This window comes from Loxodonta africana, chromosome 15 (genome assembly GCF_030014295.1).
Source record: "Loxodonta africana isolate mLoxAfr1 chromosome 15, mLoxAfr1.hap2, whole genome shotgun sequence".
Classification (NCBI taxonomy): Eukaryota; Metazoa; Chordata; class Mammalia; order Proboscidea; family Elephantidae; genus Loxodonta; species Loxodonta africana.
Genome location: NC_087356.1, coordinates 23,970,868 through 23,984,533, shown reverse-complemented (window position 1 = coordinate 23,984,533; position 13,666 = coordinate 23,970,868). Strand labels below are relative to the sequence as shown.

The window sequence follows — 13,666 nt, the reverse complement described above, 5'->3', positions numbered from 1 at the left end:
CTTTTTACAGCACATACTTTTAATTTCTTAAAAAGCAAATGACTCTCTTAAAAAATTTTTTAAAGTGTGGCTACTTCCATTTTTCTTGCATTTTAAAGTAATTTTGTTTTCTTCAGCTGCCTTAGACATTCAGGGCTTGGGGTTATTTAAAACTTTTGGGACATTTGGTCACAGACTATTTCTGAATGGTAAGTGTAGTTTATAAGTTAATGGGTGAAGGAAGTTGATTATTAATCCTGATCCTTGAGCCCAGTGGTGGAGCTAACGGAAGAATTCTGTAACCTTGGTTACAAATTCCCAACTTGGCCTGAGAAACTGTCAGGGTTAGAGGAATATCCCTCACTTTCTCGTAATGTCAGACCATAGACAACTTGATATTTCTGTAGGAATTGCTGGATATAAACATGCAGGTTCAGAAATTTTTGTATGTTATTGCAGGTGTTTAAAATTTCACCACAGTACTGACTTTTGTTGATTTTTTAAAAAATAATCCAGTGTAACTTTATTTTTGGCTGAATAAAAAGAGAAAACTAAGTTTAAAAGTTCAGAGTCAACATTTTCATGGTAAATTCTTTTAAACCTCAGTAGATTGTAAATGTGGGGTGTAGCTGATTTTTCTCATAATTGATTTTCTAGTATGTATCAATGAAATGAAAATATGAAATTGGAAATTAAGTTGTAATCAAAATGGAATGAAAAAATGCATACATTAAACTTACTCTGTTTAACATTTGTACTTAAAAACCAGTTATGAGATGTTTTAAGTCCAAACAAAGAAACACTAATCTGTAGAATAATATTTTTAGTTATAAGCTGGAGGAGCTAGAATACTCATAACCTTTGAGTTGGAAACAATTTAGGTATCCCAGAAGTCCAAGATGTTGGGTCTCTGCCCTGATAGTATATTTTGCAATGAATCAGCTTATTAAAAGGTAAACTGAACTAGGGAGAGGTAGGCTGGGAGAGACGGCCATTTAGAATGCAGTTGTGCTCAGTAAGCTGGAGGCAGGGACTCCAGATCCACTTCACTGCCGTGGGAAAAATTCTGGTAGACAGGTGGAAACATAATAGGACTATGGGGACAGGTAGTTGGTAGGGGACTGTATGAGCAGCTGGTAGTGGGGGGTGAGAGAGTCCAGCAAGAGGAAATAGGACTCTCATTTACCTATCGAGGAGATAAGAATCATTATCAGGGTGATTTTATTTTATAGGAATCTCATTATCCACATCATAACAGGGAAATATTCACAAATGAAGTGATCCCTTATCCAGAGAAGAGTAATAGAAATTCACCGTATAGTAGGACACACGTACACACACACTCTCTCTCTCTCTCACACACACATGAAATAATTTTCTTAAAGTTAAAATTGTACATAACATGCCACTTTGAAAAATCATCTATATGAGACCAGTCAACAATTACTTTAAAACAAAGATGAGAATATAAGGGGCAGGGGAATTAGATTAATGGAAACGGACCAACTAGAACAGAAACATTGAGAATTGTGAAGAATGTAACCAGTGTCACGGAATAATTGGTGTAGATTGTTGAATGGGAACCTAAACTGCTGTGTAAACCTTCACTGAAGACACAATAAAATATATATGTATTTAAATTGTGTATAACACTGCAACTGATGATACTATAATAATCTTAGTGATTTAATAATAAAAATGTAAATAAAAGCCTCATATGCCCAAAGTGTAAAGATGTTCCTCTAAATAACCATTGGGTTAAAAAATAGCAAAACTGCCATTAAAAATGCTATTTGGAAAAAAATAATTACAATGAACAATATGGGTAAAAATTTAGAGTGTGTGACCACTGTGATAGAGGCAAATTTATTGCTTTAAATGTTTTGCCTTTAAAAATAAAGCGAGTTAGTTATTTAACTCAAAAAGTTAGAAAACCCAATAAAGCAGGAGGAGGGAAACAGTAGAGAAAAACAAGCGAATGAGCTGTAAAACAGAAAGTCCCAGGACCTTTGTCTCTGGGGGCCCTAGCTGCTCTTCTGGAACCTTACTGGGGTTTAATCTGTGCGACTGTGATGCAGAGGCAGGAAAGGTGGCCTTAGGATCTTTGTTAACATGATGTGTGGCTGTGACTACCAGTGGGTTAGGACTGACTATAGGAAACGTATTTGCTATCTCTGTCCTAGAAATTCTGTCCAGTTTAGTAAGAAAAAATAAGTTACAACAATAGAAAAAGAAGAAGCAAAATTCCCCTTGTTTGCAGTTGATATGATTGACTACCTGTAAAGCTTAAGAATATCAACCAGAAGACTTCCTAGAATGAGTAAGAATTAAGTAAGGTGCTTTATGCAAAACATGTGCAGAAGTCTTCTCTATAAACCAATAATATCTATGTAGAAAAGATGTGGCTATGGGGGGGGCGGGTAGTGAATTCTATTTCCAATAACTATAAAAAATACCTAAAAGTAACTTTACCAAGCTATGTATAAGATGTTCTGTAAATATTGAAAAGATGGAAACTATACATCATTGTTGACTTTTAAATTCCTAGCACAAATTGATGGACATGCCATATTTCAGGATGGGGGATTTGTTTTGTAAAGAAAAGACAGATGGAGTAGAACATAATTTCCCTAGTCCTGCAACAGAACTCAAGCGCATCAAAGAACTTAGACTACAGCAGATGTTATAGACCAGCAGAGAAAGGGAGGGGAGAAAATGGTGGGAATTGGCTCTGTGTGTGTGTGTGTGTGTGTGTGTGTATAAAACATATAAAAAGTTCTCACCTTGCACTAAAATTAGTTTCAAATAGGTGAAAAAAAATCAGATTAAAAAGTAATAGTGATAACAGAACTAAGAAATTTAAGAATAACTGATGTTAGGATGTAGAAGGATTGTGTAAGTTCAAAGGTACTGCATAGAAATTAAAAAATAAGACTTCTGTGCAGATAAATACTAATATAGAAGGTAAATCTAAACTGGGAGAAAGTATTTGAAATGTAAAGGCCTTCTTAAAACCAAAGTTAAAAAAAAAAACTCAAGCTGAAAAACAGGTGAAGAACAATGAAGTTAAATTCTCAAAAGAGAAAACATAAATGACCAATAAACATGAAAAAAAATAATTTTATTGAATATGCATATTAAAGTAGTAGCAAGGGTCCATTTTCCAGCAGTCAGAATGGTAAAAATTTATTGAAAAAGTAATTCTTAATATTGCACAGATTGGGAATGGAAATACTCTTTTAGAAAAACAATTGGCAGTATGATTTAATAGCCTAGGGAAGTAAGCTGCTTTTGGTTGAAGCTTTCAACAGTAAAAAGTTACTCTGTATTGAACCTGCATGTCAGGCATTGTGCTGAGTGCCTTACTTTTTTTTTTTTGGTACCTTAGATGAAGGTTTACAGAACAAATTAGTTCCTCGTTAAACAATATACACATTAAAACAATTAATATGCATATTGTTTTGTGACATTGGTTGTCAACCCCATGACATGTCAACGCTGTCCTCTTCTTGACCTTGAGTTCCCCGTTACCAGCTTTTCTGTCCCCTTCTGCCTTCTTGTCCTTGACCCTGAGGTTGTGTGCCCATTTAGTCTCGTTTTGTGTTATAGGTCTATCTAATCTTTGGCTGAAGGGTGAACCTCAGGAGTTACTTTAGTATTGAATTAAAAGGGTGTCCAGGAACCATACTCTCAGAGTTTCTCCAGACTCTGTCAGACCAGTAAGTCTAGTCTTTTTTTGTGAGTTAGAATTTTGTTCTACTTTTTTCTCCAGCTCTGTCTGGGACCCTCTGTTGTGATTCCTGCCAGAGCAGTTGGTGGTGGTAGCCCGGCACCATCTAGTTGTACTGGACTTAGTCTGGTAGAGGCTGTGGTAGTTGTGGTCCATTAGTCTTTTGGACTAATCTTTCCCTTGTGTCTTCATTCTCCCTTGCTTCAGACTGTGGGACCAGTGGAGTATCTTAGATGGCTGCTGACAGGCTTTTAAGACCCCAGATGGTACTCACCAAAGTAGGATGTAGAACATTTTCTTTATAAACTGTGTTATGCCATTTGAGCTAGATGTTCCTGGAGACCATGGTCTCCAACCCTCAGCCCAGTAATTGAGTCCCTCAGGGAGTTTGGATGTGCCTCTGAAGCTTCCATGATATTGCCCTGGTCAAGTTGTGCTGACTTCCCCAGTATTGTGTACTGTCTTAGCCTTCACCAGAGTTACCACTTATCTGTTGTCTAGTTTGTGTTTTTCCCGCTAACCCCCTACTCTCCCCCTGCCCCCTCCCCCGTTGTTTGTTAGGGGCCTTCAAGTCAGTTCCAACTCATAGCTACCCTGTGTACAATAGAGCGAAACACTGCCTGGTCCTGTGCCATTCTCGTTATTGTTGTTACGCTTGAACCCTTTGTTGCAGCCCCTTTGTTAGTCCATCTTGTTGAGGGTCTTCCCCATTTTTGATGACCCTCTACTTTACCAAGCATGATGTCCTCAAGAGACTGATCCCTCCTGATAACATGTCCAAAGTATGTGAGACATAGCCTCGCCATCCTTGCTTCAAAGGAGCATTCTGGCTGTACTTCTCTCCCTAGTAACCATCGAGGATTGTTTCTTTCTGTGTATAAACCTTTTCTAATGAGTTTTTACAGTAGTGGCCTCCAGTATTTGTCCTTTTGTGATTGATTTATTTCATTTAGCATAATGCCCTCCAGATTCATCCACGTTACGAGACGCTTCACAGATTCATCCTTGTTCTTTATTGTTGCATAATACTTCATTGTGTGTATGTACCACAGTTTGTTTATCCATTCATCTGTCGATGGGCACTTAGGTTGTTTCCCTCTTTTTGCTATTGTGAATAATGCTGCAGTGAACATGGGTGTGCATATATCTATTCATGTGACGGCTCTTAATTCTCTAGGATATATTCCTAGGAGTGGGAGTGTGAGTGCTTTACATTTGTCTCATTTAATTCTCAAGACGATCTTGTCCATATCATGTGCCTTTAACAGATGAGCATCTAAGGCCTAAAGAGATAAAGAAAATTGCACAAGGTTATGACAAACCAGTAAGCAAGAGAGAAAGAACTCTGTCTTGGGAAAATACTTACAATGTTAATTAGGGGTAAAAGCAAGTTATAAAATGGAACCTGCTAATAATTTTCTTAACGATATAAAGACAGAAAAAAGAAAAGCATAATAAAGACTAGAAGAGAGTATTCACAAATGTTCTTGATAGCATGTTAATATAATTAATCCTATTGTTGTTGTGTGCCTTCAAGTTGATTTCCGACTCATAGCGACCCATGTGACAGAGTAGAATAGCCCTGTAGGGTTTCCTAGGCTGTCATCTTCACGGGAGCAGATTGCCAGCCCTCCCACCCCCACCCAGCGACTGGTGGGTTTGAACCACTGACTTTTCAGTTAGCAGTTGAGCACTTAATATTGCTAATTAATTGGGGATTATTCTTATTTCTGTTTACTTTTCTAAGGTAAACTTTTATATTTAAAACAAAGTTTTTTTTAAAAAACAAAGGAGTGAGAAATGGGCAATAGGGCAAAGGTGAAAAACACCAAAGAACCATTTTAAAAGAATCCAACAAAACTAGTTTAAGTACTCCCAAGGGAGTCCTTCAGCTCCTTGGTTTTTGACGTATGTGGGAAACTTAATTTGCTTAGGCACGTTCAGATATACTCTCTACTCTTCTTCCTTTGGCTTATCTTCCTTTCTCAGGAGGTGTTAGACATTTCGTAAGCATCCAGTGTATCATAAGGTGTTTTTATGTTATAAATGGTAAAATAAAGATTAAGACGATTGTTCAAGATTCAGAAATGGAGACTGTTGGTGGATTGGTTCCATTCATGTTACTAATGCTGCTTTTAAAAGATGAGTCATGTATACTATAAAACCAGTGGGAGTTTTTTTCATTTTCATCTTTCTTCAAATTAAACATTCCAAGTTCTTAAAATGCAGCTTCCACTCATTCTCCTGCTTTTTTTGTGGTGCTTAGGCTTACACTAGCCAGTTCGTGTCCCTTGTGATGTTCGCCCTCATGATGTGTGATGACAGGATCTCCATGCAAGAAAGACGCAAAGAGATCATGCTCGGGTTGAAACGGCTGCCTGGTACGAAGATGGTCCCACGTTACTCTTGTGGTGTAAGGGAGCGGGTAACGGATGAAATTACCTGCCTGTCCTTTGAAGCTATTTAATCAGTAAGAGCTTCCTACGTTTGTTCCCGTGCTTAAAAAAATCCCATACTTATATCATGGAAAAATAGAAATTTTGTTGATGGCGCAGTGGTTAAGAGCTCAGGCTGCTAACCAAAAGGTCGGCAGTTTGAATCCACCAGCCACTCCTTGGAAACCCTATGGGGCAGCTCTGCTCTGTCCTGTAGGGTCACTGTGAGTTGGAATCTACTTGACGGCGTACGAAGCAACAACAACAGCAGTCAGTATATTATTATTATTAGGTCTGTTCAGTTTATTGTCCTTTTTTTCATAGCTTTTGCTAATATTACTTCTTAACAGATTTGATTAAGGAAGTGCTGAGCATGGATGACGAAATTCAGAAACTTGCAACAGAGCTTTATCATCAGAAGTCAGTCCTGATAATGGGACGTGGCTATCATTATGCTACTTGTCTTGAAGGGGCACTAGTAAGTTTTCTCGCTTACAATTAATGCAATCTGTTGACTTACGGGCCTGAAACACAGTAATACTTTTAGACTGAATGAAGGAGATGAGCAAAACTTTTAAAAGTGCCTTTATGTGCATGCCTCTGGTTTGTTTACCTTGAGGTAGTGCTGTAAAAGAGTACTCCATTCCAAAGTGAAAACAAGGAGAGTATTTTTTAGCATGATAACTTGTAAGTAACTTAGGTTAATTTGTTGCCCAAATGTGGAATAAAGATAGTTTAAGCTCTCTAAGATGTGAAATTGAATTGAAGTCAAGCATGAGGTAAGTAGGAGAACAGTTAAAAAGAAATATGAGTAAGTTCACGATAATCTAAAATCTTCAGAAAGTTCTTGTGGTGTTTTAAAACTTCTAATTATTTAACTTATTATAGAAATAATGACCCCTTAACCTGTTAGCAATATTTAGTGGTCCTTTAATACTTTGGATAAATAGACAGTGACTGAAGACGTCAGAAACTTTGTATAAAATGTACTTAAGGATGGGTTTTTGAAAAACAGACTGAAGACTAACCTGACTCTTTCCTGTTAGAAAATCAAAGAAATCACCTACATGCATTCAGAAGGCATCCTCGCTGGTGAGCTGAAACACGGCCCTCTGGCCTTGGTGGATAAGCTGATGCCTGTCATCATGATCATCATGAGAGACAACACTTATACCAAGTGTCAGAATGCTCTTCAGCAGGTGGTTGCGCGGCAGGTGAGCCAGGTTGCTTGAGGACACCATGGGGACCTACGGGGCGGGTTCCTAAAGCTTATTGGAATTTTATGAAATTTGAAGTGATAGACCAGCGCCATTAAGTGGCTACAAAACATGTTCACACTCAGGTCATTTGCTTACGAATACAACCTTTGAGGTTTACATGTGAGCAATCTACGGGAAGACTCAGTTTTGACGTGCCCCAGCTCATAATTCTCATAATAGGCAGAACCAAGACCAAAACTTAGGCCTTGGTCTACAGGTCCTGTCCTTTCTCGATTGCTGCTGCCTTTAAGTTGTTATTGTTATTAGATGGCTGATGATGAGTCTGTTCTAACTCATAGTGAACCTGTGTACTACAGAATGAAATATTGCTTGGTACTGTGCCATCCTCAAAGTCATTGCTGTTTTTGAGCCCATTGTTGTAGCCACTGTGTCAGTCCATCTCGTTGCAGGTCTTCCTCTTTTTTTTTTTTTTTGCTGGGGCCTCTACTAAGCCTGGTGTCCTTCTCCAGGGACTAGTCCCTCCTGATAATTTAAATGCATATTTCAGGAGAAACTTAATATTTAGACTTTATATTAATATTACAGATACTTTGCTTAACTGAGATTTCTTCAGATCAGTTGGCTTTATATATAAATTCCCAAAGATATTACTCCCTGGGGACAAGACTTTATTAGGAAGGCACAAGCTAGTGATTACAGACGTGAGTTTTGAAGGCAGACGGACAGGCCTGGATTCAAGTACTGAGCCTGGTATTTCTTAGTTCTGTGAGTTTAAACAAATTTCTGAACCCCACTAAGCCTTCATTTCCTAACTCTGAGATCATCCGACTGACTTCACAGGACTGCGAGTTTAAATAAGTCCGTGTCGGTGAGGCCACATGTGGGTTGTGCAGGGCAAAATTTGCTACAGCCCTGCCTTTGGTTGCCACTGATGTGTGCGTGTGTGTGTTTGGATTTTCTTTCTCAGGGGCGCCCCGTGGTGATTTGTGATAAGGAAGATACTGAGACCATTAAGAACACAAAACGAACAATCAAGGTGCCCCACTCAGTGGACTGCTTGCAGGGCATTCTCAGCGTGATCCCCTTACAGTTGCTGGCCTTCCACCTTGCTGTGCTGAGAGGCTACGATGTAAGTGGTCCACCATTGCCAGAATCTTCTGATGGCTCTTCACACTGGATACAAGTTTTCTTTCCCAGGTTTTAACAATAGCATGTGAGGGATCCATCAGATAAATATCTGTCACCTGATATATTTGCATGGCCTGATTTTTAGGTTACATCATAACATTTCTTGCCCATAGAACTTGGAGGAACCTTGGAGGCCATCTCCAAGATTGTGACTTTCTTTGGGGAGTCTTTGCCTATTTTCTTGTTATAACCCAAAAAAACGTATTTCTTAACAGGGAAGCTATTGGCATTTTGAGGCAGGACAATGCTTTGTTGTTTGGGACTGTCCTGCACATTGCTGGACTTTTTTTATTCCTGTTCTCATCTGTCATTGTGACAACATTCTTCACTTACCCATTTCCAGTGTTCCCCAAGAGGCCCCCACCTCTACAGAGGACTGTGGTAGCTTTTCCCATGCTGAATTGACTCCTTTAGAATTCTTATTCCTAACTGAATTCAGCTTTTCTCAAGATACTTTACCATTATATTTTCTGATCTAATTTCTTGTGGTTTATAATGAAGATGGTTAATGAGCATATTATTCCTTTTTAACAAAAATATTTTGCTTTAGGAAACCCCCCTCCCCAACCTATATAATCTCTCAGATCTTGTTTTTTTTTTTACAGGTTGATTTCCCACGGAATCTTGCCAAATCTGTGACTGTGGAATAAAGAGCACCTAAACTCTGGGCAATTGAGCAACACAAGACACCTTTTGTATTTAAAACCTTGATTTGAAATATCACCCTTTTAAGCCTTTTTTAGTAAATCTTTATTTATATATCGGTTATAATTATTCCACTCAGTTAGTGGTTTTTGTGAAAATTACCTCTTCTATTTTTACAATAATTTGTGGGGGAGTTTGAATAATGGAATCTATGTCAGAAAGAGATTTTAACTGTCATTTTCTTTAAAGAACATTGGGTGTTGAATTCCTGGAACCTCCACTTCAATCTGAGAGGATCGTATGTTTTTAAAATCGTTGGCATTTGTTTACCATGGTATTTGGACTATTGAAAGAGTAATGGGTAAAATTGAAAAATCTAAAGCCAGCAGCAATGTATCCTAATACTTGGATATCTAATTAAGGCTTTTTTCAGTTATACATAAAGAGATGTTGTGACTGATTTTGAAACTTGTTTCTGCTTGGTTTTGAAATCAACCTATAAAGCTGAAAAACTGAAACTTTTTCTTGATGGGACTTTATATCTAGGTTAGGTTGACCTTAATTTCTCAAACTTGTTGCCTGTAAGAATCTGTAGGTTGAGACAATTTAGGAAGCAAAATATTACAGTAATGCCTTGGTTTTCCCCAAACCTTAACAAAATGTATTTGCACAAATTTATAGCACAAACTTTAAATGCGAGCCACTTAGGACATCCGACAATATGATTTTGAATTTGAAGACGGGATGTGTCCGTGTTGGGCATCCTACTCCTTGTTTTTTCATCTCCCAAAAGTGGTTATTTTTATTTTCTTGTACCTGCAGTCTTTTATTTTTTAAGTAACTGCTGAATGACTTGTTCTTTCAAATCCTAACAGAGAGCTGCTATGAAGGTGTACATTAAATCAATAGTGATAATATTGATGTCATACCTCTTCAACTTTGTCCCAAGGAAGAATTTCTTGCAGTGACTTTTTCCTTCCCTTCACTGTTTTGTTGCATAAAACTAGTACCTTAGTGTCAGCTTGGAAGAGCTGCAAGTCTTTGAAACAGTCATTTGACTCTAAAAATGTATGGTAATATAGGCTCAGAAAAACTAGATGCTTTATGTTGATATTGGTGAAAGAGTGCATCAAATTTAGTAGTATTTCCTAAATATTTTTCTCTTTGTATTTTCTGCATCCTGCCCCTTCCCTTCCTCTGTCCTTACCTCTTTCCCTCCTTCCCTTTCTTTCAAGTCTTTTATTTTCTTCTACAGTGAATTTTTTCTGAATGTTCCTTTGCCCATTTTGCTATTGGGGCAGTCATCTTCCTTAACGATTACTAGAAGTTCTTTACGTGTTTGACATATTAATCCTTTGTCGTATACATTGCAGATACATTTTTTTTTTCTATTTTGTCATTTACCTTTTGTTAATGGTGGGTTTTTGCAGATTATTTCTAATTTTTTTGTAATCAAATCTGTCTCTTTAACCTTATGGTTTTCGTCTGCAATTATATTTGGAAAGGCTTGAGGAGAAAGGTAGGGCCTAGATCCCAGAGAGTCTGCAGTTTATCTTGGAGCAGTGGGTATGGCACTATTGGAAGTGGAGCTTAGATTTGTGGGGTGTGGATGGAGGAGGCTGTTGCCATGGTCCAGGCTCAAGACAGTGAGGATCTGACTGGCAGAAGTGCATCCAAGAGGACTTTTTAGAGGGTCTTTTTTTTTTTTTTAATAGCAGTAAAAGACTAATGTTAATTATAACTATTGTCTGCTGCAACTTAAGTGATTTTCTAAGAAGCACACGTCATTTAAAAGTATTTATTAAAAAATTAATAACTCACACTGAATTTGTGAAGGCCAAAGAAATTGAAGGGAATGGTAAAGAAAGATCTTTTAGTCTTCTGATGTCAGTGTATTTTGTAGATTTTGTGTACAAGAATACCAGACACAGTGTTTTACCCATGGAAACAGATTTCAGGGTACTTCACTTGGTTCTGTTAGAATCTCTAGACGTTTTAGCACAAATCATTTTTTTCCACCATATCTCCCTAGCTTAACTTAATCATATCTTTACATCTATGACAGTGGCAACCAGCAAGACTGATAACACTAGCTTCAAATACCAATAGTATCCAGGGTTAAAATAAAAATCACACTTAACTAGCGGGACTATAAAGTTATGACATATTAATTTGTCTGTAGTAGCTTGATATCAAAGATTTTATGGAATATACCATAAATAATGGCTATTGAGAACATCTTAGGAAATTTTTGAATTACCTTTCTTATGTATATCATTTTCAGAATGAATATATAAATGACCCTGTTAGCTTTTTAAATGTTCTCTGGTTGAATGTGTTTTTGCTTAAATAAAACTTTTGGTATTTGTTTAAATAATAACTTCTTATGAACTGGAAATTTTAGAATCGTCCTTGCTTTGTTTCAGTTTTCTGTTCTTTGAGTGTTTAGTTTATTTACTGAGCCAGTTGGTTATTTCTTCCTCATGTCTTGTAAGTGCAGTGACTCTTAAGCCTGAACTGTGAATAAATTACCAAAAACTTGCTGAGAGTTGCATTTTGGCGTAGTTTGCCAACATTTGAGGTGTATATGCTCTTGCAGCTGTGTTAAAGATTGTATTGTGTTAAGAATGTAGCCCATGTTTGGTTCAGTAGTTAGTAAACATTTCTGATGCCAAAAGTTTATTCTTTAATTCTGCTTAAAAAAAGAACGATTGTATAAATATTGTCAAAAGCTGCATGTCTCCAGCCCAACCTCCCAGGAGTTTGAGAAAGACTCAGATAAAACAAATGCTGTAGTCTTTTTGGTATCACACTCCATAGATACTCTTTCACGTCTGTTTAAATTTTTGCAATAATGTTTGTAGCAAAAGGGGGATACTCCAGGTAGATGAATAGCGAGACAGCATGCATCTCAAATCTAAAGTCTCTCTGCATCTGGCAGTATATTAATTATGGAACAAAGATTCTTTTCAGAAACAGCAAGCTGGAATCTCTATCCCTAGTGCTTATGGCACTTGCAGTATTTTGCAGGAGACAGTTAAGCCAGGGTTGGTGTGAATGAATAGATGGGCTGTTTGCCTCTCCAGGAGAGTGGACCCCAGAGGCTGGTCTCCGCTCTCCTGGTTGCTCTGCAGCAAGGCCCAGGGCTGCCACACCAGCACTGGTCATTTTTTCCACAGGCCCCATTTTTGGCATAAAATTCAGCTTTACTCCTAACGAACAGTTTTCTCTCAAATCAGCTGTTCGTATTTACTGAGTGCTTACTAATGGCCAAGAAATAATTTCTCTAAAAGTTAAGAGGCCACTTTTCATTGGAGTGAGATTTGGGAAAAATTTTAACTTTTTGGGTAAAGGAAAGAAGTAAGCATTCAGTTTTTCCTGATGAATCTGAAGGTGAATAGTTTTCTCTCGTTCTTTAGATGATGTAGGAGCCTTATTAGCTTATTAGGCATCTGGAGGAATAAACTAATCTTGTAATAATGCACAGGAAAGTTACCAGGTATAGCTGACCCCTGCCCAGGAAGTATAGATGTGTGTGTTTATATAGATATAATTCCCTTTTTGGTTAGTGTGTATACAGAATTATTTCCAAGGTTGGAAAGGGACATTTGTGGACTTTATATTAGCATGACTCATTGACTCAGATTCCGAGGTTCATTTATGTATTTTCTCATAAAAATGCTATTGTGCAGCCACACTTGCCTTTTTATACTTCAGGAGATTTTGAGTATGAAATATAGGTGTGTAGTTGAAAATAGAGAGTAAAAAATCAAGCTTGTAGAATTTGAGAAATGCTCTTTGAATAGAATTGTAGCCAATTCCTCCCCATTTATATATCAGTCTCCTCTATGTGTGTATAAAATTAAAAAGTGTTTGTGTTCGTTAGGATGAAAGCAATTAGCATATTTTTATATGCTTTCAATTTTTTGCAGCATACTGAATGATTTAGAAGTCTGCAACAATCCAAAAACCTAAGCCACCAAATAACGGCACATCACAAAACTCACAGATACATATATATAAAAATTTAGTGGTTCCTGTGTACCTGGGATCTTTAGGAGTTAATTTCTGCCACTCACTCAACTTGTAAGTTTTGAAATGGAGATAAATATACTGAGGTCTTGGAAGGAAAATTGCTGGAATTCTCAAAGCATATAAGTAAATACTCATTGAGAATTGTAGCTATTTTTTTTTTTTTTTAACATAAAGGGGAGATGATGGAAACAGTATTGGGAGCCAGGTATAACTCCTTGGTACTTAACTAAAGACATTCTTAATGTATGAGACTCAAAGGTTGATGTTCACTAATTTAGATTGTCATACAACATCCAGGCCGCCAAGGCCTAGATGTATCAGGATCACTACAGTTTGCTTCTGTGAACATCCCCCTTTAGGTGACACCGTTGTCCTCATTAGGAAAAGTCAGTCGTCAGTCATTGATGTTTTACTGTGGCAAGTTGAGTGTGAGA

The 13,666-nt window shown here is 37.4% G+C and overlaps 1 protein-coding gene across 4 annotated transcripts in view; it reads left to right on the top strand.

The window, feature by feature from the left end:
• Window positions 1-13,396, top strand: part of GFPT1 (glutamine--fructose-6-phosphate transaminase 1) — a 57,505-nt gene extending 44,109 nt beyond the window's left edge. For all 4 annotated transcript variants that reach the window (XM_064268675.1, XM_010593623.3, XM_064268676.1 and 1 more), the window contains 5 exons: window positions 5,976-6,090; window positions 6,495-6,622; window positions 7,191-7,358; window positions 8,332-8,493; window positions 9,158-13,396. In XM_064268675.1, coding sequence (XP_064124745.1) covers window positions 5,976-6,090; window positions 6,495-6,622; window positions 7,191-7,358; window positions 8,332-8,493; window positions 9,158-9,202 — 618 coding nt within the window. In that variant the 3' untranslated portion in view covers window positions 9,203-13,396. The remainder of the gene's footprint in view (window positions 1-5,975; window positions 6,091-6,494; window positions 6,623-7,190; window positions 7,359-8,331; window positions 8,494-9,157) is intronic.
• The last annotated feature ends 270 nt before the right edge of the window (window positions 13,397-13,666 follow it).